The following is a 23,230-nucleotide window of genomic DNA, read 5'->3' as shown; positions in this document are numbered from 1 at the left end:
TCAAGTATCTCATCCCAGCGATTTGTGAGAATCCAGAAGAAATGTCAAGATCTGTATAGCCTGCGACTTTCTGGAACATAAACTGGCTGTACAAGATATTTATAAATATATAATTCAACCAAAAGGTTATGGACTTCTTGTTGTTTAATAAGCACAGAGCTTGAATTTGCAAGATAAAAACTTTGGGAGGTTTATTGCACAACAACGTACTGAACTGTTTACTTAAAATGGATAAGGAAGTCAATTTTATGTATATTTTATCACAATTAAACATAAAAATTCAGTTTAAAACAGGACTTAATAGGAAGCCAGTTGTCCCACACAATCAGAGGAAGCGGTCTCTTGAGTCAAGCCCAGAAGTACAGGCATAATGGCGACAGAGCAGCTATGCTCTGTCCTGAGCCCTTCGTGGACAGTAACTTGGTTCTTCTTTCAATTCTACTTGTAGATATTACTCTCTCCAGTCTTACTGGAGTCCAGGATAAAGGCAGAGTTCTTTGATTTTTTGCTTATTTTTTGGAACTGGCGACTGCACCCCGGAGTGCTTTACCATGAGCTACATCCTCTGTCTCTTTTTTTATTTAGAGACAGAGTCTCACTAAGTTGCTTAGGACCTCACTAAATTGTTGAGGTTGGCCTCAAACTTGCAATCCTCCTCCTCTGCCTCCCAAGTGTCTGGGATTACAAACCTGTGTCACTGTACCTAGCTTTTTGGTTTATCTTACTATTAAAAAATATAAGATGCATTGCTGGGTGCAGTGGTACATGCCTGTAATCCCAGCAACATGAGAAGCTGAGGCAGGAACATCACAAGTTTGAGGCCAGTCTCAGCAACTTAGCAAGACCCTGTCTCTAAAAAAACAGGGGTTGATAGCTCACTGATAGAGCATCCCTGGGTTCAATCCTCAGTACTGAAAATAATAACAGTACACTAAAATATTCCCACAGAATGCTCAAATCAAGAGTAAAGAAAGAAACAACTTTAAATTTCTGTAATCAATTTTATTCATGTAGAGAGATGTGTACAGCATGAAATAGTGCCTGGAAAACTTGAACAAAATAATGGGCACCTTACAAATGTTTGTTAGTATGATACTCTTTTTTTTGAGTTTATAAAAATTTTAAATGTCCTCCCAAAAGTTTTGCTATTTGACAGTGGAACTAAAAGTAATATCAGCAATAGCTACCTTTGAATGTTTAACTTTGTCAAAAAAAGATGTTCTTAAATACTGTCTTTTCAATAGAAGGGCTTAGGAAGTGGTGACCTTTGCATGTCTGAGCCTGGCAACACGTCCCAAGTGTCCCTCCTTCCCTCTTCTCAGCACAAGCCAGCCAGCCTTGGCCATATCACTACCGTCCCAGTCCAATCAGTTGCAAAATAAAAAGGAAGAGGTTGATGATGTCCAAGTAGATGTTCAGGGCAGCAAAAACATACTCTTCAGGGTCCAGGTCAGAGTGGTGATGGCGTCCTCCCACCATGAGCTGCACATCCATCACCAGGTACTTAAAGGAAAGGGAGAAGAATTAGCTACTTCTGTTGTCTGTTGAACACGCGTCCTAAATGCTCTGGAAAAAACTATCTTAGCTAGAATACAAAAGTATTCCAGAAGGTCAGATTTTGGCTAAATGTATTACTCTTACAGCCTCAATCATGCATGAAGTCCCCAAGTCTGTACTCCATAAAACCAAGTGCCCCATCTTCCTGAAGCCTGTGGGACAAGATCTGAGCCGTCCTTTGCTTTCCAAATCCAAAAATCTTTGTACCTTTGGTTAATGATGTGGACCCAATAGACAAAGCAGACACAGAGCTCAAACTACCAAATGCCCTCTATTTGTGATTTCCTTCCATGCCCTTCCTTAAAAAATAATCAAAATAAAGAGCTTTCCAGACACTTGATTCACACAGAATAAGAAATCTGAATTTGTGGAGCTTTGGGTAACAGCAAACCTTACCATTGGAGATGGTTTAGTAATGGTGTCCGTATATCCAAAATAGAAATGAGGGGGAGAGGGGACTCACATGTGGTTAAGTCCCCAAAGAAATGTACAATGATCAGGTCTTAAAATCTCAAGATTTTTTAAAAAGCCAGAGCACCCTCTCTCATTTTTGTGTTTGTTGCAAAGTGAGCAGTTACCTATATCCAGAATCCAGGCCGAGCCTCGGCAGGAGGCCACGCCCTGTCAGATAGACCTACACAATGTAGAGAGAATCCTTGGAGTTTTAAAGATTTTTTTTTAAAGTCCATTTGAGAGCAATATTCACTTCAGTGAAACCTTTCCCAGGCGTTCAGGTGCTGGCTCCCCCTGGCTCCTGGTTCCCCCATGGCCTTGAGGAGGAGGAAGAAGGGAGGAAGGGAACAGGATGAGGTATCAGGTCCTTCCTGGGCAGCCTCACACGGGTTCATGACATGTCATCTCACATAGTATGGGGACAGCCTGATTGAGGTGGGCCAGATTTAGCGGAGCCTTGGTTATGTTAGTGCATCCCTGAGGCAGATGCCAGAGCAGGTGTCTCACCTGAACTGCTGAGTCCCTTACCCCTTCATCCCTAGGTCTCATCCCAGCACCTTTGGAAGGAAAAACAGCTGGAGTGGCCCACCATTTCAAGTCTCCCAGGACTTTTAGGTGTCCTTGGAAACCCCTCAGTCCTAGACAAAATGGGACATTTGGTCACTCAAAAGGGGCTGAGCATTCAGCTTTGTCTTAGCCTCTATCTTCACCCTGGAACCCTAACTCCTTTTGCAAAAGTGCTTTTCCCTCTTTCTTCCATCCAAAAAATCCCTGAATTTATCTTGTTCTTACAAGAGAGGAGGATACCAACTCCTAGTCATTCCTCAGGCATGGGCTGGTTGGTTAGGAGTGGTCATGTGTTTAAGGGCAGACAGGAAAGTGGGAGAGGAAAGTGAGCAGAGATCCAGCTGCTCATCCCCCTCCAAGGGGACCAGGGCCCAGGACTCCACTGAAGACTCAGCCAACACCCAGGGAAACCCCAGCCAGGATTCAGACCCTCCAGGAGCATTTGGAAGTGTGGTACCCTGCCTCACTCCCTATCACACCTCTGATGGTTAAAACACACAGTTTTCTCATCCAGCTGTCTATTTGGTGTTGGGTGACCTCCCTAAGGCTACAAGAGTTTTTACTCTGCCTGCCTATGGGGAACAGAACATCAATATACTTTTGCATGGAAACAAACTGTGCCTAAAATGGGCCATAAGAGACACCACAGCAAACAGCAACACACAAGGCTGAGCATGTGGAAGAGGAGGAGGATTGGGCACAAATCAGTCCCATTACAACAGAAGAAATGGGAAAACTGAAATGTGTATACTGAACCCTAAGCCCTGGGTGTAAACCTTTCCAACATTTAAAAGATAATGACACAATTCCAACAACAGCATCTATAAGGAAAACGATAAAGGAAAACGTGAATGATTTTAAAGCTTGATGATAATACATGGAACTCTACTTCTGGTTATATCTGGAAATTTTCAGAATAGAAAAACCCTAAGGAATGAGGTGTAGCTCAGTGGTAGAGTGCTTGCTTCACATATGAGGCCCTGGGTCTGATCCCCAGCACTGCAAAAAAATAATAAGACAAAATCCCTAAAAGAAGTGACATGATAAAAGTAAACGAGGGAATAACTGGCAGCCCTGAAAAAGAGTGAGCTCGAACCTAGGTCTGCCAGTATGTGGAGAACATTACTTCTAAGTGAAAAAAACCAAAGCAGAACATTATAAATAGTATGTCTATATTAGTGCAAGAGGAATAGTGCTCATGTGCAAAGAATTCTGAAAGGACTCGCAGAAACTGCTTACAGTGGATGGGGAATCAAAGGGAGGTTTTTCTCATCGTTTTGTAATCTTCTATGCTGTTTGAATTTTAAAACAAGTGCATGTAGTACCTTTTAAATCAAATGTTCCTTGAAATAATTGTGCAGATATGAGCAAGAGACAGGTCAAAATGGAAGGAAAATTTGCCAGGTGCATTGACCATGACCCTGGCCAGTCCCTATGAGAAGTCCATGTTATGAAAGAATAGAAAAAGAGACACTGGTCTAAGGGAGAAAATGAAATCACATCCTGCTATAGTAAGCCAAGGATTACAAGTAATCTTTGTTCTCTTCTTAAATATTGACTCTTTGAAGAAAAGCCATGTTTTTGTGGGTTGGGAAGACCATCCAACTCTCTTGGGGGTGGTGATGGTTTTAAGTATGACTTTTTAAGAGGCAGCAAGTTGCCCGTGGGTTTCTAGTGAATTACTGACTCCCACGTGACTGGCACGGAAACCACACTCTTCATCGAGGGAGGGAGAGATGGGCTTACCATGGAGAAGAGCACTGTTCCGAGTCCGGCATACAGCACGTGCAGCCACTGAGGAGAGAAAGAAAACAATTGTAGCTTAAGAACAAGACTATTTGGAATCACCAAAGGGTTTGCTTAGGTCACTGCTGATGGATAAGGACCCAATATCAAGAAAGTCGAACATAGTCAACAATATCCACTCAATTCCAATATATAAGCAAAGGGAACCCAACCTCATGCATGCCAAGTAATATTCTTTAAGTAAGTACTGACTCTCTCCTACATGACAGGGCAAGGAGAATGTGTTGGACGTGTTCTCTTTTGCCTCATCCTCGCAGTCTTTCTAGAGAATCAGCCCTCATGGCTCATGGAACAGGCAGTCCTGGGGACAGAGTGACTTCATACTCCCTAGCTAGAAGGTGTGAGGAGAGGTGGAAGACATCCTCTCTGAAGACAGTGACTCTGCTGACCGATCAGGAAATTCTGCTCCTCTGTAACTGGGCTTAATAGATGTGCCAGGCCAGTCAGAAATCAGTTCCCAGTCTAGAGGGATCCAAGCAGCAGAGGCTGTTGTCACTGGCCAATGCTTGCTGGAGATTTACTGCACAAATAGAGGTGGCCAGTCATGCCAGCCCCAGAAAGGGAGGCAGAGTTTCTGTTCCTGTGAACCCAGATCTTCTTCCCACCCAGGAGTTCCATCAGATTCTCTGAGTCTTTGCCTCAAGCTAGTCTGGGTGGGATGTGTTCCTTACAACCAAAAGAGTCCTGACCAGAACATGGGACTAGCTGAATATCCAAGCGTTTGGGAAGAGGACAAGGCCGGGGTGTACAACACCTGAGAACAATATGTCAAACACTACGGTCAGGGAAAACCCAGCCTGGGAGGGATGGGCAAGTGCACTCTGCTGGCCAGGCAAGGTTCATGGTGCAGAAGGGGGACTGGGAATTGGTGACACTGTCTGTAGGCCACAGTAGTTCCAGACTGTACTTTTCAGAAATGCTGTTGAGAGTTCAGTGTGCCTATGCCTGATACTTAGCAAGATCTCCATGAATATATTAAAGGAAAAAAATCTGGACTGGAACAAGGAGCCTCCTGCAGGCTGCTCACTGGAACATGTCAAAGGGGCCTCTCTCTCCCACACCCCTTAAGCTTCAAACAAGCTACACACAGAAGCAGGTTCAGGCCTGCCCTGCCAGTAGGTTTACCTCAAGCCCCTCTTGGGGAAGGCCAACTGCAGTGTAGAGTAGGCTCAGTATTCACAAACTACATCCCCTGCCTATAGTACCACCCAATGATGCCATTATGGCTGTTAATAGAACGGACCTCATAGACCTTCAGCTCCCAGGAGGGCAGGATAATGACTCGAGCCCCAGCTATTAGGCCTCACAACCCACTTCAGTTTGTCTTAGACAAACTGGCCCATCATTGGCTGGGAGCAGCAGGGCCTCCCTGGAGGTAGGGGATGAAAGCCTTGTGTCCCCACCTTAGACTATGCCACATCTAGAATGTTTCACCCAAACTCCCTTTGCTTTCCTGCCCTGGGGATCAGATATGCCAGTGTGGTCTGACAGCTCTCCCATCCTGCATCCGCTCCCTCCTCTTTTTCTCACTGGGACATTTCTCTTCCTAAAATCCTTGCATGCTTAGCTCCAACTCCCAACCCCATGGACCCAGACGAGCACAGGCAGCCCTCCACCCATCCTTTTAACAGCTCTCTGAGGTTTCCAAATGAGAGTCCACACTTACATAGGATCGTATGAGGATTAAGAGAATTCCATAGATCACAAGCACGAAGAGTAAGACGAACAGCATTCCGTTCAGCAAGGTAAAATCCCACTGAGGAAACAAACAGCACACAATGGCACAGTTATTTTCTAGAAGGGATTTCTGGATGTCCCGAGATTCATTTTTAACCCCATGGACAATTTGCCTGGCCAATTCAGAAAACCATGGAAATCCATGAAAAATGCTACAAAAAAATGTCCTATTGATTGGAATTTGCTTCTGGAGGGAAAAAAAGGGAAGAAGTATAAAGGAGATGATGGAAGTCATGAATTGATGATTCTTAAAACTGTTTGTCATAAGTAACATGGGAATTCATTATACTATTCTATTTTTGTAGTTATATGAAATTCCCCCTAGTAAAAAGGGCTCCTTGAAAAAAATGATGTAAATTTATGCGGAGAGCAGTATCATCATAATTATTCATATTTTTAAGAACATGTGCATAGAAAATATTCATGGAATGAAAAATACCAAGATATCAACTGGGTATCTTTTTCATATTAATATGCATATATTTTAATGAAAATACATACTAAGCTTTCAAAAATTACCATTCATGTTCTTTTTTTTAAGTTTTGAAATTAAAAATTTTGAAATTAAAAGGAACATGTAAATTTTTTTTTTTTTTTTTTTTGTCTTTATAAACTAGTGACCCAAATATCAGCTTGGGCTGATCAGGGACATTTTTTTTTTTAAGAAAAGGGATATGATATTCATCTTCTGTCTGGGGGAGAAAATGAATTATGCATCCAAAGAAGAGCCTTAATATCCAAAATACCCTCGATATTTGCTTGCATTTCCCTTCTTGCCCCCTACCCTGGAAATGCCCAGAGAATAATCTAAAGTTCTGGTCCCCTAAGTGTGGGTCTCTCACCTGCAGCATCCAGCAGCACTACCTGTGAAGTGTGGGTGGACAGGCCCCACCTCAGACCTGCTGACTCAAGGACTCCGGGGCAGAGGACTGGCCCTCCAGGCTGCACCCTCAATATGACGGCCACTAGCCATGCGTGGCTACTGTGGTGTGCCTGAAACATGGCTAGTCCAAACTGAAATGTGCTCCAAGTGTAAAATACACACTGGATTTTGAATCTTAGTTCACAAAAAGAATGTTAAACATTCATATTTCTGTTATGTGGATTGCATGTTGAAATGGTAACATTTTCTATATATTGACTTAAATAAAATATAATATTGTCTGTTGGTGCAATGTAGTTGTATGTAGTGGTGGGTCACCTGTTTCTTTTCACCTTTTAAATGTGCTACTGGGAAGTTTAAGATTGTCTGGATGACTTGGATGGTGCCTGACATTATATTCCTCTCGACCAGCTTGGATCTACAGAGTGGTAATACTTGGCTTATAACAGCGACACCTTTAGGCCTGCTCCTCCTTAGCAGAAAGGAGGACAACTGGGGTGAGGCTCATTCAGGTGGGGAGCCCTCCCTGTTCTGAACAGACCCGAGATCAACAGGAGCTAAGTCACACCAGTGGTGGACATTCAGCCCTAGAGACCCACAGAGCACACAGCATCCCTGGGATCCAGGTGTCCATCATTCAGGAACAACAATGGGTCATGGCATCTCTGTCCCCTACCCCTCTCCTTGGCCAGTACCAAAAGCTCACAAGAGCTACCCCCTCACCCCAAATTCCCAGACTCCACTTTAGAGAGAAAAGGAAGAATAGCAAGAGGCCCAGAGCAGATCATTTCATATCCACATGAACCTGTCACTCAGCTCACAGACACTGTTTGAAGGATGGGACCAGATTCCGTGGAAATCGAATGGACATTCACCTGCTAGGTGGATGTGTGGAGTTCACAAGGAAACTCAGAGGCACGGTGTGTCTACATTTTCTCTGCAGCCCTTGGGTTACAGTGGGAGTGCATACTGCCACCACCACCACTTAATCAGGAACATAAAGTATGTAAACATGAGTTCAGCTGCCTTTCGCAGGCATCCATGTAAATACAGGACAGTTACCAGAACCATCTTTAAAATTCCTTTCAATAAAATATGCACTCCCTTGAACTCAGTCATCTGTGACTTACAATACTAGCGAGCTTTATTTTTTTTTTAATTTTTATTTTACTAGTGAGCTTTTTAAAGAGTATTCTGGCTAGGCATGGTGGTGCTCGCCTGTCATCCCAGTGACTTGGGAGGCTGAGGCAGGAGGATCACGAGTTCAAAGCCAGCCTCAGCAACTGTGAGGTGCTAAGCAACTTGGTGAGACCCTGTCTCTAAATAAAATACAAAATATGTATTCCCCAATACACACACACACACACACACACACACACACACACACACACACAAGTATTCTGGCGTTTTAGAAGATTTTAGATGGTCAACTGAATCTATGTTTTCATCAGCAGTACACCTCACTCACCTCAGGAAGGCAGATCTGCTTACAAATAGACTGGTTTCTGCAAATGGTCAGTTTCAAGATGGCAAATACCACTCTGATAATGAATTAACATTGAATCTCTAACTTTTTTTTTGGTGAGGGGGATACTGGGGCTTGAACTCAGGGGCACTCAACCACTGAGCCGCATCCCCAACCCTATTTTGTATTTTATTTACAGACAGGGTCTCACTGAGTTGCTTAGCGCCTCACTTTTGCTGAGGCTGGTTTTAAACTCTCAGTCCTCCTGCCTCAGCCTCCTGAGTTGCCATGACTACAGGCGTGCACCACCGTGCCCAGCTTGAATCTCTAACTTTTAATACAATTTGACTAAATATTTAGCAGGCCCTTCTGCACGTCAGTTGCCTCTTCTTTTTGCTTCCAGAAAAAGCTAAAATTTTGCCTGTGTCGAAGACACTCCATACCGTGCCAAACGATTTGAGAAAAACACTTCTAAGTTATTGAACTAAGACGAATCCATCATTTGCCAAAAGAAGGTCACCAGAGCTAAGAAAGGGCTGCTGAAAATACCTCAAGGAGCATTTCAGGACTGGGGAGACCGACGTCATAGTTTTAAAAGAACAGTCCTGAATTATATAACATTCTCTGGGTAATCTTGGCGCTTTTGATCCCTGGTGAACTGTAAACTTTTTGAATTTTAAACTCCATTATTAGAGTCAGGGCCCCAGCAGGGAACAGTTGGCACATTTTGAGGAGGGTTTGTTTGTGAAGGAACTGTCTACAAAAGTGTCCACGGCGAATCAGCAAAGTGGGTCTAGGTAGGAGCCAGAGAGAGAGAGCTGGTGCCAGCTGTAGGCTCAAAGGGACGAGCACAGGGGCCTGGAAGTTTGTGTTGGATTGGCCACCTCTAGACAGCGGATTTCTGTAAGAAACTCTGCTATTCTAAGGAGAACTGGTCCAGAGGTTGCCACGGGAATAAGTCCTTCTCTCCTCCCTGACTCCCATCTCCAGCCGGAGATCCACTGGCCCCAGTCCATGGAAAGCCCAAAGACAAGAGGGCCACGGTGATGACACCCACAGGATCTCAGAGCACAAGGACCAGGTGCAGAAATGGGTCAGGAGGGACAAGGGAACACTCCCAGTACACTCCCTTATGACAGAAATCGGTTCCAATTATACGTACTTTTGTTTGTAGAGCAAATATAGTGAGTGCTAATGTCACCAGAGTGGTTGCTGCTGTGGCCCACAACACTTCCTCCGCATTATAGAAACTAAAATCAGAGACTGCAATTACTGTTCACATACCTTCAAAGAAAAGCACACACAATAAAAAGGAAATATGTATTGAAAACTTACACTGATATGGTTCCGAGCAGCAGGCCTTGAAGAATTGTCTAAAAACAAAATTCACAATGATCAGAAGCCTGCTTTTCAAGGCATGAGGCTGAGAACCAGAACCCAGAGGTGGCGGTTTGAAGCGCTCTGGGCAGGGTCCAGGGAGCAAGCAGGAGAGTGCAAGAGCCTGGCGCTCAGAGCTACAGGGCGGGTGTGAGAAATCAACAGGCTAACCAGCCATTTCCATAACGTTCTTCCTAGGACTAACAAGAGGAAGCCATTCACTAGTAGTAAAAGTTTCTTAAAACGCAAAGGTATATTTAACATATATCCAGTGAATGAAAATGTATTAGTTATGTGGAAATCAAGTATGTGTATGTGAATGTGCCTCAGTGAAGGTCACTATTCTGTATAATTAATAATATGCACAAATAAAAACGTCTTTAAGTTCATTTGTGGCTTCTGTTGTCATTAATCCAACGGGGCCATCCACACAGTCTCATAACACCTGATGGGGTCAGGATATGCTATTTCTTCTAGTGCTTCACCCACAGTCTGGGTACTGACACTTTCCAAAGGACCTGTGAACATAAATAATTTCTTCAAACCTCAGACCCAGGGTGAGAACCCGGACCTTCCCAGTGCCAGGAGATGGAGCTGGGGAGCAGTTTCTGGCACTGAGGCACTGCACGTGTAGGTGAACCCCAGGGAAGGAGGAGGGCTGCTCTGGAGAATCCCCACCACCCAAAGGGGCCGGGACAGCAGTGTGGAAGAGAGGCAGGGCCAAGAGCCAGCAGGGAGTCAAGTCAGAGGATGGGACCAAGAGAGGCACCACAGACATGTCAGGCGCAGGACAGTCACAACCGAGCTGTGGGGACGACAGCCAGAGGTGGTGGTGGGACTGAACTTCCTCAGCCTGCTGGACCCTCAGTCAGAGCAAATCCAAGGACTTGGCAGGTCCACTGGACCACACAAAGAACCAGGAAAGAGTCCTCCTGTCTTAGGGAATGAAAAGGAGGGCGCACCCTAACCAAAGTTTGACGACTCGATGGCTTTGAACTTAAGCCCACAGGATCAGAGGCTGGAAAAGAACCGGAGCCTCAAAGCCCTGGATTACCTGTCTGGATTTCCCAGGCCCGGTGCATGACGGCCCGACTCTCTACTTTGATAAACTTGCAAAAGTAGGCTGTCTTTATTTCCATTATAGGAACAAGAGATTTTATTCCACGTACACATGATACTGTAATAATGTGCTCACTTCAAAACTTCCTCACAAGGTACTTCCTTCCTCTTCTCCTAACTCAACTGTTTCATTGCAGCACATTAAAGGTGTGTGTGTGTGTGTGTGTGTGTGTGTGTGGAGAGAGAGAGAGAGAGAGAGAGAGAGAGAGAGAGAGAGGAGAGGAAGAGAGACAATTCAGCTCTAGACTCAAACCTGTCTAGTGACTTCAAGAACTCAGAATATGGGATCCAGGGGTCATGGTTCCATGGCACAAATGAGTATGTTTTCCTGTTTTCTCCCAGCTACATTTCCAAAATGGTTTTACCCACATACTTCCTAACACTTGGGCAAGATATTAAGCCTAGAAAATGTGACTACTTCTTTCCGCCTCTACAGTGTATCTTCTCTTCAGCTGTCAACTTGCTTTGAGGTAAGAGAACAAAACCTCAGCGAGGAGACCAATGGCTTTTATCTATCTCCTCATAATATGCATTAAAACCATTTGAAATGTTAAAACATTCAAACATTTCTAGGACACTTTCCCCTTTCTCTCCTCTTGGCTTCGGGCTCCTAATTTCCTACACCTGCCTTGTCACCCTGCCAGCTCCTGGGTGCACTCTGTGCTATCAGGGCAGGCACTGGGACACCCTGCTTCTGGGCTTGGGCAATGAGCAGGGTGTCCATGCCAGTTCAGGAAGGCTCCTCCATGCTTTCAGAGTAGAGGCAATGTCTGACTCTTGGCACCAGCCCACAGCCAGTCTTCTCCAACCTCCAGAGGAGGCTGTTCCTCCTACACACTGCTTGGTATGGATGCAGAGATTGACATCATTGGTCATGTGTCCTTGTTTGCTTTGACCACCAGGAAGTGTGGAGCCAAAGCTAGGATCTCAACGCTCAAGTGTACAGGAGTTAATGCCATTTGCACATCAATCCAACCCCTATCTTTATTATTCTATTTTTCTTTCCATCAGATTTCCCCATCAGTTTATCTCATCATCTCTTCTTGCAGATATTTGCACAAGCTACCTCTAATCTGATTTGGAACCAGATAAGGAATAAACAATTAGTAAGTAAATTTTCATATGCAGGGATGGTTAAGACTTCATGGAGGGAAACACAAAAACTCAAAGAGAATCATGTGCTGACACTATCCTGAATCACACTGGAGTGGTTCTGGATTTTCCCACGAGGAGCAAGACACCATAGCAATTGATATACATGAGCTCCTGAGAAACCAAGGCCTCCAGAAGGTGCGAAGTTGGGCCTGATTCTGTTGAGTCAGGGTTGGGGGAATAACTCTTAGATGCTGCTGAGTCCCCGAGAATAAGCCTTGCGACCTTCTGGGGAGGATGAGTCTGGGATGGGATGGGCAGTATTGACAGGGGGTAATGATAGGAATCCAGATTCTATTCAAGTTTAGGAGTCTAGGATCTCAGGTACCTGTTGAGAGCTGGAAACATCCTGGGGTCTTTCTGTTCTGAGCAGAAGAAAAAGTAATTGGCTGCAAGAAAGGGAGCCACAGAGGTTCATGTGACCTAGAGTGGCACAGAATGACAGAAAAGAGCAGGTACGATGAGGCTCTGTCACAAGGTGGGTCAAGACACCTCAGAGAGGCTCTGGGGAACCAGGCACTGAACTGAGGATAAATGAGGACCAGAAGCCCCCAGATCCCCAGCTCTCTGGTGCTGGGAAAGTCCCCCTGAACTGAGAAGCAAGTTGTGGAACTGGGGAACAACCTGAGCTCAGAGATGTCTTCTGTTCTCAGGGGCACAGGATATAGAAAATAAAACGCCCTTTCCAAAAATAAAGAAAAAGACACTCCTCACTCATGAGTTTGTGAACTAGATACGAAACCCACTCTCCAGAACAAAATGTGCTCGTTGTGCCTGACACAGGTCCTGTGGCAATCCGGTTACCTGTTCTTGAATTGCAGTCCTGACGTGGGAGAGGGTTCGCCAGATGGCCTCATCAGCGCTCAGCTAGCCAGTGGGACGAGTGGCCTAGGAGTCCAGACTCTCCAACTTGCTGAAGGGCTGTGGATACTCCCCCATAGGTGAGTTTACTACTTCATTACAACCAGAATTTCTCTCGAGAGTGTCCCACGGGTCATCCCTACGTGCGTTACTCCACGAGAACAGTCTCCACAAGGAAAGGGAATGAATTTAATATGGCGACTAAAATGTGTTTCAGAGATGAGCTAGAGCAGGTGCAAACGAGGCTACTTACAAAGAGTCCCAGGAGAATGTAATTTGCCGGCACCCGACGGCGGAGATTCCCACAGCAAGCAAGTATAATGAGCACAACAAAAAATGCTGGGCTGCAGGGTAATGTAAAGCCAAGTGTTATTGGCATCCCGTGATCATATCACGTGACACACACAGACAGACAGATATGCAGACTATATCATCCTATGACATTATCTGATAAGAATCATAACATTATAAAAATGATATTTCCTTTCTCTCTCCCTCTCTGCCTTTAAATTTTTTTTTCATTGCCATCCATAGATAGCTTGTGGAATCTTTTTTTTTTTTTTTTTTGCAGTGCTGGGGATCGAACCCAGGGCCTTGTGCTTGCAAGGCAAGCACTCTACCAACTGAGCTATCTCCTCAGCCCTTTTTTATCTTTTTAATTTAAAAATAATCATAGATTCACAGCAAATTGCCAAGGGACCAAGAGGTCCCATTAAGCCCACACTCAATTTCCTCTAATGATTACAATTTATATATTTATATTATAATATTAAAGCCAGTAATTTGACATTGGTACAGTGTGTATATCTAGTTTTTAAAAAAATTATTATTATTTTTTGATTCATCGTATACAAATGGGGTACTACTCTCATTTCTCTGGTTGTACACGAGTAGAGTTACACCATTTGTGTAATCATACATGCACATGTATGCTTATCTCATTCCATTACCTTTCCTTCCCCCTGCCCCCTCCCCACCCCTCATTTCCCTCTACACAATTCATCCTTCCTCCATCTTCCCATACCCCCTCCCACCCCACATTATGTATCATCATCCACTAATTAGAGAAATTCAGCCTTTGGTTTTTTGGGATTGGCTTATTTCACTTAGCATGATATTATCCAGCTCCATCTATATATCTAGTTCTTTGATATAGAACTATGACACAAATCTTTGTGTAAATACAAGTAACCACTGCCAGGATCAAAATTCAGAGCTATTCCATCAATAAATAACCCATCAACAAAGACTTCTCTGGTGTTACCCCTTTGTGGTCACACACACACACACCTCTGTCTCTCCCTCTCTCTCAATCCTAACTCAGGGCAAGCACTAATTTGTTTGCTTTCCATCTGTATAATTTCATCATTTCAAGAAGGTCATGCCTTTATTACCTCATTTTGAATAGTAGTAGAATCTCAATCACTAGCTAGTAGAAAAACAACATTTTATTAAGTCAAGGATACTTACAAGAGTGCATAGGTGAACCAGGGATTTGAACGTACCCATGTTTTTAAACCTTTCCTGGTTAAGAAAAAAATTGACAGTTTTACATGACAAATAGTAACTAATGTAATATTTAAGTAGAAGTAAAACAATATGAAAAGAATGGGGGAAATCCCACATGATTGATAATGACAGCTGGAGATAAAGCTGTCGAGTTTTATTTTGTTTTGTTTTGGTACTAGGGATTTATACCAGGAATGTTTTACCACTGAACCACATCCCCAGCCCTTTTTATTTATTTTTAAATTTTCAGACAGGATCTTGCTAAGTTGCTTAGGTCCTCTCTAAGTTGCTGAGGCTGGCCATAAACTGGAATAATCCTCCTGCCTCAGCCCTCCATAGTCACTAGGATTACAGACAGGCGCCACCATTCTTAAAAGAGAAATGGGCTGGGGATGTAGCTCAGAGCAAATGCTCAGCATGAGTGAGGTCCTGAGTTCCACTCCCAGCACCAAGGGGAACAAAGATGCATTTATTTAAAAAAGACGTTTTTATAAGTGGTAAGTCAAATTTAAATCAATGCAAACACCCAGTGAAGTTCTTTAACTTAAAAAATACTGAGACTGATACGCATGCAAAGTAAAAGAAATCGGTTCATCTATTTCATAAGGTCAGATTTTCATAGGATACACTTAAACAGTAGCATAGTCTCTCAGATATTTCCAGCCTCCAAGTTCTCACCTTTTTTCTGTATCCAGTTTAATCTGTGAAAATAGGTCAAGGAAAATAGTACCCAAATAAGAGGAAGCAAATCATTCTTGGCTTAGGAAGGAGGTTAAAGTAAAATTCTAGAAATCTACCACCACCTTGGTCTAGGAGTTGCTTCAGAAAAATAAACCTGTAGAAACATCATCTCCTATGAATAATTAAGAAAAATACAATTTTTAAACACAATTTAAATTTAAATACAATTTTCAAAATTAAAATGAGCTGATTCAATGAGAATTAATGTGAATAACTTTAAAAAAATTATTTTAGTTGTAGATGGACACAATACCTCTCATTTTTATTTATTTTTATGTGGTGCTGAGGATCAAACCAGTGCCTCACACATGCCAGGCAAGTGCTACAACCCCAGCCCTAATGTGAACAACTTAACATTTAATGCTGCATCAGTGATAAAGACTTACCAGAAAATAAACATGCTGATAATTGTTGCAGTGACCAACAGTTGAACTGATAGGAGGAGGAACACTTTCACAATGAAACCTGAGGAGATAGAAACATTATTTTAGTGACACAAATGTTCCAAGTAAAAAATATAAATGTAATTACCTAATTTTGATACTTAATGAATTGTTCCTTTGATTTCCTGAGAATGAGAGAGGTAGTGAGTGCTAGTTTACAGTCAGCAAATGGAATAATGAAAACAAGTACAACTCTGCGGAGTCTTTAAAGAGTATGTAATCAAAGTAGGACTGGGTGATGCATGTCTGTAGTCCCAGAGCTTGGAAGGCTGAGGCAGGAGGATCCCTGGAGCCCAGGACTTCCAGCTCAGCCTGAACAACATAGCAAGAGTAGGTCTCAAGGGACTGGGGTTGTGGCTCAGTGGTAGAATGCTCCCCTGGCACACATGAGGCACTGGGTTCAACCCTCAGCACCGCATATAAATAAATAAAATAAAGGTATTATGTCCATCTACAACTAAAAAAATTTTAAATAAATAAAATAAAGGTCCATTGACATCTAAAATATGTATATATATATGTGTATATATATATATATGTATATAAATTTTAAAAAAGAATAAGTCTCAAATACAAACAACAACAATGAAAAAGAATTTCAACCAACTGTTAATGGTGTTTTATTGGGGACCTTAGAGTTTATCCATAGAATCCGAATTTTCACAAAGGCAGGGATTTAATTCTTTACTAGGCACACTCCATCTTCCTTAGGACCAAAAATGATCTGAAAGTCTGTGGAGGTGGCAGTTCCCTCGTAGGGATCCAACTACCCCCTGGCATAGCATGGACAATAGCAACGGCTCAGGGGCTACAGGTGAACAGGATATGTACTCCTCTGGAAGTGAAGTGGCCCTGGGCTGCAGAGCTTACCGAGTTCCCCAGCCACAGAACTCTCCAGGTTGACTGCCATTAGCGACCCCCTTCCCTCCTATTTATAGATGCAGAAACTAAATAATCAGGTGACTCATGTCAGATCAGAGAGTTCCAAGCAAGTGACAGGCCACAGTGCAGGATGCCGGCATCTCTTCTTGCTTGCGTTCCACTGCACGTGATGCTGGCAATGGCGATTTTCTTTTTTGTGTGGCTTTATCCCAAATTAAAAATGAAACAATGCTACTCTGAGTGAACTTGTAGGATGGTCAACTCTGCCTTTTTGCTCAGCACCTTGTGTGCACAAGAAGCATGACAATAGAGAAGAAGGACAAAGCTTTCTTAATCAAAATACCAGAACATACATATCCAATTGTGTGCTGCCTTCACTAAAATATTCATTTATCTAAAGTAATTTGGCATCTATTGTATAGCAGGAACTGTGAGCGAATGAATAATGATACCCAGAATCATAAGAATAGACATAGAGATCGATGAGATAGAGTCCAGAAATAAACCCTTGCATTTATGGTCAATTGATTTTTTAACAAATGTACCAGAACAATTCAATGGGGGGCAAGAATAGACTTTTCAACAAATGGATCTGGGACTGCTGGATACATACAAACAGAAGGAGGAACTGGGAACTTTTCCTCATGCCATAACACAAAGACTAATTAAAATTAGGCCCTAGGCATAAACATAAGAGATAAAACTCTTGGAAAAAACAAAGGCATAAAACTTCATGAGCATTGATTAGGTAATGAGTTCTTAGATATGACTCCTAATGCACCAGCAACAAAACAAAAACAGATAAATTGGATTTTCATCCAAGTAAAAGCTTGTGCTTCCAATGACATCATCAAGAAAGTGAAAGAACCCACAGGAGTTTTCTAACAAAGAACTTTCTTTTTTTTTTTTTCAGTATTTTTAGTTGTAAATGGACACAATACCCTTTGTTTTATTTATTTATTTTTATATGGTGCTGAGGATCAAACCCAGTGCCTCATGCATGCTAGGCAAGTGCTCTACCACTAAGTCACAACCAGCCCCAGGGCTTTCTGATTAGGGACTTGCATCCAGAATCCATGAGGAACTCTTGTAATTTGATAACAAGGAGACAAATGACATAACTAAAAACAGGCAAAGCTTGAGCAGAGCCCTCCCTCACTGACTCTCCCTGGCCACATGACTTTGACCAAAGTGATGCAAACATAGCTTCAACTGCTTGCATGTTGGGATGTGTCCGCAGCACACCTCTTCTTGGGACCCACGTGGCAAGAAGCTTAAGCCACAAGAAGAGAGCCAACACCCAACACCAACTGCCAACCATGACAGGGGGACGTGATGGCCACAGCAGTCTCAGACATTGTCTGATTATGAGAGCTCCCGTTCCAGACCAGCACAAAATTGCTGGATTGAGCCCAGGCAAACCCTAGAATCATGAGAGAGAAAGAAAATGGAGGGTTTAAAAAAAGATGAAGAAGAAGAAGAAAAAGGAAAAAATTGGTAATGGATTTGAATCTTATTCTTCAAAGCAGACATTTGGATGACCAATTAGTCAAGTGAAAAGATATTCAATACCATGAATCACTAGGAAAGTACAAATCAAAACCATACGAGGGACTGGCATTGTGGCTCAGTGGTACAGCACTTGCCTAACATGTGTGAGGCACTGGGTTTGATTCTCAGCACCACATATAAATAAATGAATAAAATAAAGGTGTATCAAAATCTAAAGAAATATTTTTTAAAAACTACAATGATATACCACTTCACACACACTAGACTGGATATAATCAGAAGGACAGACAATAACAAAAGTTGACAAGGACATGGAGAAACAGAAACCTTCATATATTGATGGTTGGAATGTAAAATTTCAGTTTGGCAGTTTCTAGATGTCTACCCAAGAGAAATGAAAGAATGTTTACACAAAAGCAAGGGCAGCATTAGTGGTAATAACTAAATAGTGGAAATAACCCAAATCTCTGTCAGCTGATGCATGGTTAAACAAAACATTCATTTAATGGACTACTACAAGGCCATAAAAAAAAGAATGAAGTTGAGACACATGTTACAACATGGTTGAACCTTGAAAACATTTTGCTGAGTGAAAGAAGGAAATCACAAAGCACCATGTTATATGCTCCTGTTTATATGAAACACCCAGAAGAGGCAAATCCACGGGGACAGAAAGCAGATTAGTAGTGGGCAGGAAGTAACTGCTAATGGGTACAGGGTTTCTTTTTGAGGTGTTAGACATGTTCTTAAATCAACTGTGGTGATGGCTACACAACTCTATAACAACCATTGAGGTATACCTGAAAGTGGTAAATTCAAAGATCTGTAGATTATATCACTATTCAGCTGCTTTAAAAATTTTTAGTCCTAGACTGGGGCACTGTAATTCCAGTGACTCAGGAGGCTGAGGCAGGAGGATCACAGGTTTGAGGCCAATCTCAGCAATTTAGTGAGCCCTTGTCCCAAAATAAAAAATAATACAGGGCTGGTGATGTAACTCAGTAGCAGGGCACCCCTGGTTTCAAACCCCATGGAAAAAAAACTGTAGTCCTCATCCCCATAACCTTTAACCCATAACCCTACTCACCCTACCCTTTCTTTTGTTCCACAGTACTTTCATCTTATATGCTACATAATTTTTAAAAGGCAGGGAAGCGCCCAGTCACCTCTTCCAGAAGAAGCAGATACAAGTAACTAATTCTAACATTGGTGAGGAGGCTTTTGCATATTTTTCACTTATACCTCCTTAAGCCCCATTTCCACATCTGTCAAAGGCAAGACAACTGGGTTTACAGGGTTGTTGTAAGAACTAAATGCAGGACCATTTCCCTGGCAGGACGCCCTGCAGGCCTGGTATCTGTGGCAGAGGCGGCTGTTGCTTAGAGATATCCGCTCCTCCTGGCCTCCTCACGATCTGACCCAGATCTTGATAAGGACAGCAATGGGTCCAGCTGAAACAGTACAGCGAGAGGCGGCCACACGACACAGAGAGGGCCGGTGACAAGCCACTGGAAACTCCTGCTGTGGCTTCTGAGGCAGCCTCTGAGAGAGGTCAGGTGAGCCGGCTCAGGACACCTCTCCGTGCTTGGTGGCCCCTCGGAGAGTCAGTGCAGCTGCCTGCCCTTGTCCCTCATTTGCCTTTGACCCTTTGCCTTGTCTTTTCTCTTCCGGAAGGCGCCTTTCCAGTCACAGACCGGAGGGTGAGGGCCACAGGGTGAGGGCAGGGGGATCCAAAGCTCACAGTGCACCTGCGAGGGCCAGCGGGTACCTGGGGCTTTAGCTCCAGACTGCCTTCCTTTGGATGGTATATTCCAGGAGACAGGACAAAACCCTCATTTAAGTCTCAGTTTTTTCGGTTTCTGTTCCTACCTGCTGGCTGTGTTTCCTGACTTATGTAGAATATTTAGGACATCCAATCAATATCTTTTGAAACTTAAGTCAATATTATGTTAACACGTTGAACATGGGGAGACCATGATTAATGACTAATTCATATTTCTTTAAAAAGCCAAAAATTGTTCACCACACATTTATGATGGATTTCTGAACCTCCTGGACAACTTGGGTGCAGTCTGTCTTCGCAGCACTCTGTCACGTCTTATGACACAGAATGAGTAGGAAAAGCTAAAATAAATAATCTTTCCAACAAGCCACGCCATGGAAATACTTCAAGAGAAAGTTTGCTAAGGTAAGTGCTAGTACATGGTTGTTGTAACGTGTTGTTCAGGAAATAATGACAAGAAAAAACACTGTCTCTGCATGTTCAGTACTGACTCCGCTTTCGTTTTACTTTGTTTTTGAGGTTCTAGGTATCGAACCCAGGGCCTTGCACATGCTAAGAACTGCTGTACCCACTAAGCTACATCCTCAGCCCTTGTTGTAACATTTTTCTTTATTTTTAGAATATTTTCTACCACAGTTGTTGACTCCACAGATATGGAATCCCAGATACAGAGGGTCAACTACTTATAAGACATGAGCTAAGCAGTTGTTGAACTAAGTTGGTAGCTGAATCCTCATTGCCAAAATCATTGATTTGTGGGTTTTTAAAAAAATCTTTTTTAGTTGTCAAGGGATCGCTTATTTATTTATATGTGGTGCTGAGTATCGAACCCTGGGTGTCACACATGTCAGGCAAACGCTCTACCACTGAGCCACAACCCCAGCCCCATTAATGTTTTGATATAAAAAACAAATATCAATTTTAGAGCTAGCTTTATTCTGTGATACAGTCAATTGTGGAAATGAACTGACTTCAAGTTGAAAGGGAGGGAGGGAAAGAAGAGGGAGGAAAGGAAGAGGAAAGAAGGGAAGCAGAAAGAAAAGAAAGGCAGGCTAAAAGTCTAGCTGTATTTGCCTAATTATCATAATACAGGTCTATAATCCCCAGAATGCAGAATCTGGGGGACTTTGAAAAGTTAATATGATCTACAGTGATTTTACTTCTGAGTATACGCCCAAAAGAACGGAAAGCAAGTGCCTGAAAAGATTTTAGTACAACCATGTTCATAGCAGCATTATTCACTATAGGCAAAAGGTGGAGACACGATGTATCCGTCAGTGGATGGACGGATGAGTAAAACATGAGACACAGCCAAAAAAATGGTATCCAGCATTGAAAAGGGAGGACGTTCTGACATGCTACAGCTTAGATGAAGATGCTTCTCCTCGTATGAGTTACTTACAGTGGTCACATTCCTAAAGACAGGAAGTAAAATGGTGGTTGCCACAAACTTCGGGAGAGAGAACAAGGAATTATAACAACAGATACTGAATTTGAGTTTTGCAGGGTGGAAAAGTCATATGAATGCATGGTGGTGATACCTGCACAGTATTGTATTTACAGCTACTCAACTAGATACTTTAAAATGTTTTCATAGCAAATTTTTAGGCTATATATATACATATTTACCATAATTTAAAAAATACATTTTTAAAAGACAGAGCACTTTGCTCTTCTCTTCCAAAAAGGCAATTTCTTTCTTCTCACCTCTGCGGACAGAAGCATCTGAGAATGCGTTGGCTGTAACTGTATTGCTCTCAGCCGGGGATGGCTCATCTGAAATTTGTACGACATAGGTATGTGCGCGATCACTAGCCTTTGGGTGTGGATTCCCTTGAGTTTCTTGTTGCCCAGGTGAAGGTGAAGATGTGCGGGGCGGGTCAGATCTGGATTGGGTCCTTTTATCTGCTGCTTTCCGAACCAGATGTTGATCTCCAGAACTAAAGTCTATTGGCTCACTGACCTCCAAGTCAATTTTCCTGGAAGAAAAAAAAGTGTTATTTGTGTTCTACAACCATAGATGCTTGTGACACTCAGGTAATTTTTTCCCCCAATTTTAATACCTTTGCCTTTGCCTTGAGCACCAAGCCATGGCAGTGCTTAATAAATATTCATTAAACAAATATGAGGCCTGTAGAGTAGAATAACTTGCATTCTATTATGAAATTAATATTTTTATAAAGCCACTCAGCAGGAATCTGAAGCCACCAAAGATTTTGAATAGAAGATAAGCAGATAAGCAGTCATGTGAAAGGCAACATAAAGCAGGCCAGGAGTGAGGGAGGACGTTTCTGGAGGAATAGGCAGTGGGTAGAAAAGGTTTCCAAAGCTTCCAGAGAAGGGAGATCTAAACCAGGCCTGGATGTTGTGTAGGCATTAGTCAAGGGAAGAGGTGGGAAAAGGTTCCCCCAGGCAGAGGGAGCAGCCTGGAGCAGGGGAGGAGGAAGCAGAGAGGATAGGTTCTAGAAACTAAAAGAAGTTCAGGTGTCGGGAATAGGAAGCTCAAGAGTATGATAAGGTTAAAGGGAGGTGCATGGGCACATCACTGGGGGGCTGGCAAGCTAACTTAAAGAGTCTGGACTTTGCCCTGAAGGCCATGAGTGTGGTAGGCAGAATAAGAGTTCCCAGTGATGACCACATCCTAATACTCGGAACCTGTGGCTGTAACCTTGCCTGTCAAAAGGAACACTGCAAATGCCACTAAGGACTTTGAGATGGGGAGATGATCCTGGGACCAGTCAAATCACAAGGTTTCTTATGATATGACTGATAAGAGGGAGACAGAAGGGATAGAGTAAGTGAAGGAGGTGGGACAAGAGAAACAGGTGGGAGTGGTCTTTGAAGAGGGTGGCCACAGGCAGAGGAGTGCTAAGGATGTTGGAAAAAGTAAAGAGATAGATTTTCCTCTAGAGCCTCCAGAAAAGAATGCAGCCCTGCTGGCACCTCAACTGTAGCCCAGTGGAACTGAGTCAGGGCCTCTGACCTAAAGAACCAAAGGATAATAAACGTGTGTTGTTGTAATGCACCAAGGACATGATGATTTCTAACAGCAGGATGTCACGTGTTCTCTTGAGGAACATGAAGGCTCAGCAAGTCCCCCGCTGCTGACCTTCTGTCCCACAAAGGGCCATGAAGGAGTCTGAGAAGGAGACCACTGAGATAGCAAAGGCTTGGATGACCTGAAGGTCAAGTGGGAAGGGCAAAAAAGGAGGTCTCAACAAATCACCAGGTTCTTGGAGAAGCAGGTGTGGTTTGGTAAAAATAGTCCTTCTCTTTAAATTACTTTCTACTTTTTACAAGGTTTGTTGGAATTTTTTTCAGTACATGAAATTGTAATTGTAAAGTTTATTGAAAAGAGTAAATATACGAAATAATCAAGAAAC

General features: G+C 42.9%; 1 protein-coding gene across 1 annotated transcript; it reads right to left on the bottom strand.

The window, feature by feature from the left end:
* Positions 1-1,136: 1,136 nt before the first annotated feature.
* LOC124991306 (protein lifeguard 1-like) lies at positions 1,137-21,939 on the bottom strand. Its single transcript, XM_047562116.1, has 10 exons — positions 21,911-21,939; positions 21,555-21,826; positions 15,614-15,692; positions 14,448-14,501; positions 13,231-13,321; positions 9,804-9,841; positions 9,631-9,718; positions 6,050-6,139; positions 4,324-4,371; positions 1,137-1,503 (listed from the first exon to the last, which is right to left on the bottom strand). The coding sequence occupies exons 1-10, from the start codon at positions 21,937-21,939 to the stop codon at positions 1,351-1,353; spliced, it is 942 nt and encodes a 313-aa protein (XP_047418072.1). The 3' UTR covers positions 1,137-1,350.
* Positions 21,940-23,230: the final 1,291 nt, after the last annotated feature.

The sequence above is a fragment of the Sciurus carolinensis genome, chromosome 8 (assembly GCF_902686445.1).
Source record: "Sciurus carolinensis chromosome 8, mSciCar1.2, whole genome shotgun sequence".
NCBI classification, from domain to species: Eukaryota; Metazoa; Chordata; class Mammalia; order Rodentia; family Sciuridae; genus Sciurus; species Sciurus carolinensis.
The sequence above is the reverse complement of the archived record's forward strand: the minus strand, read 5'-3'. Positions and strand labels throughout refer to the sequence as shown.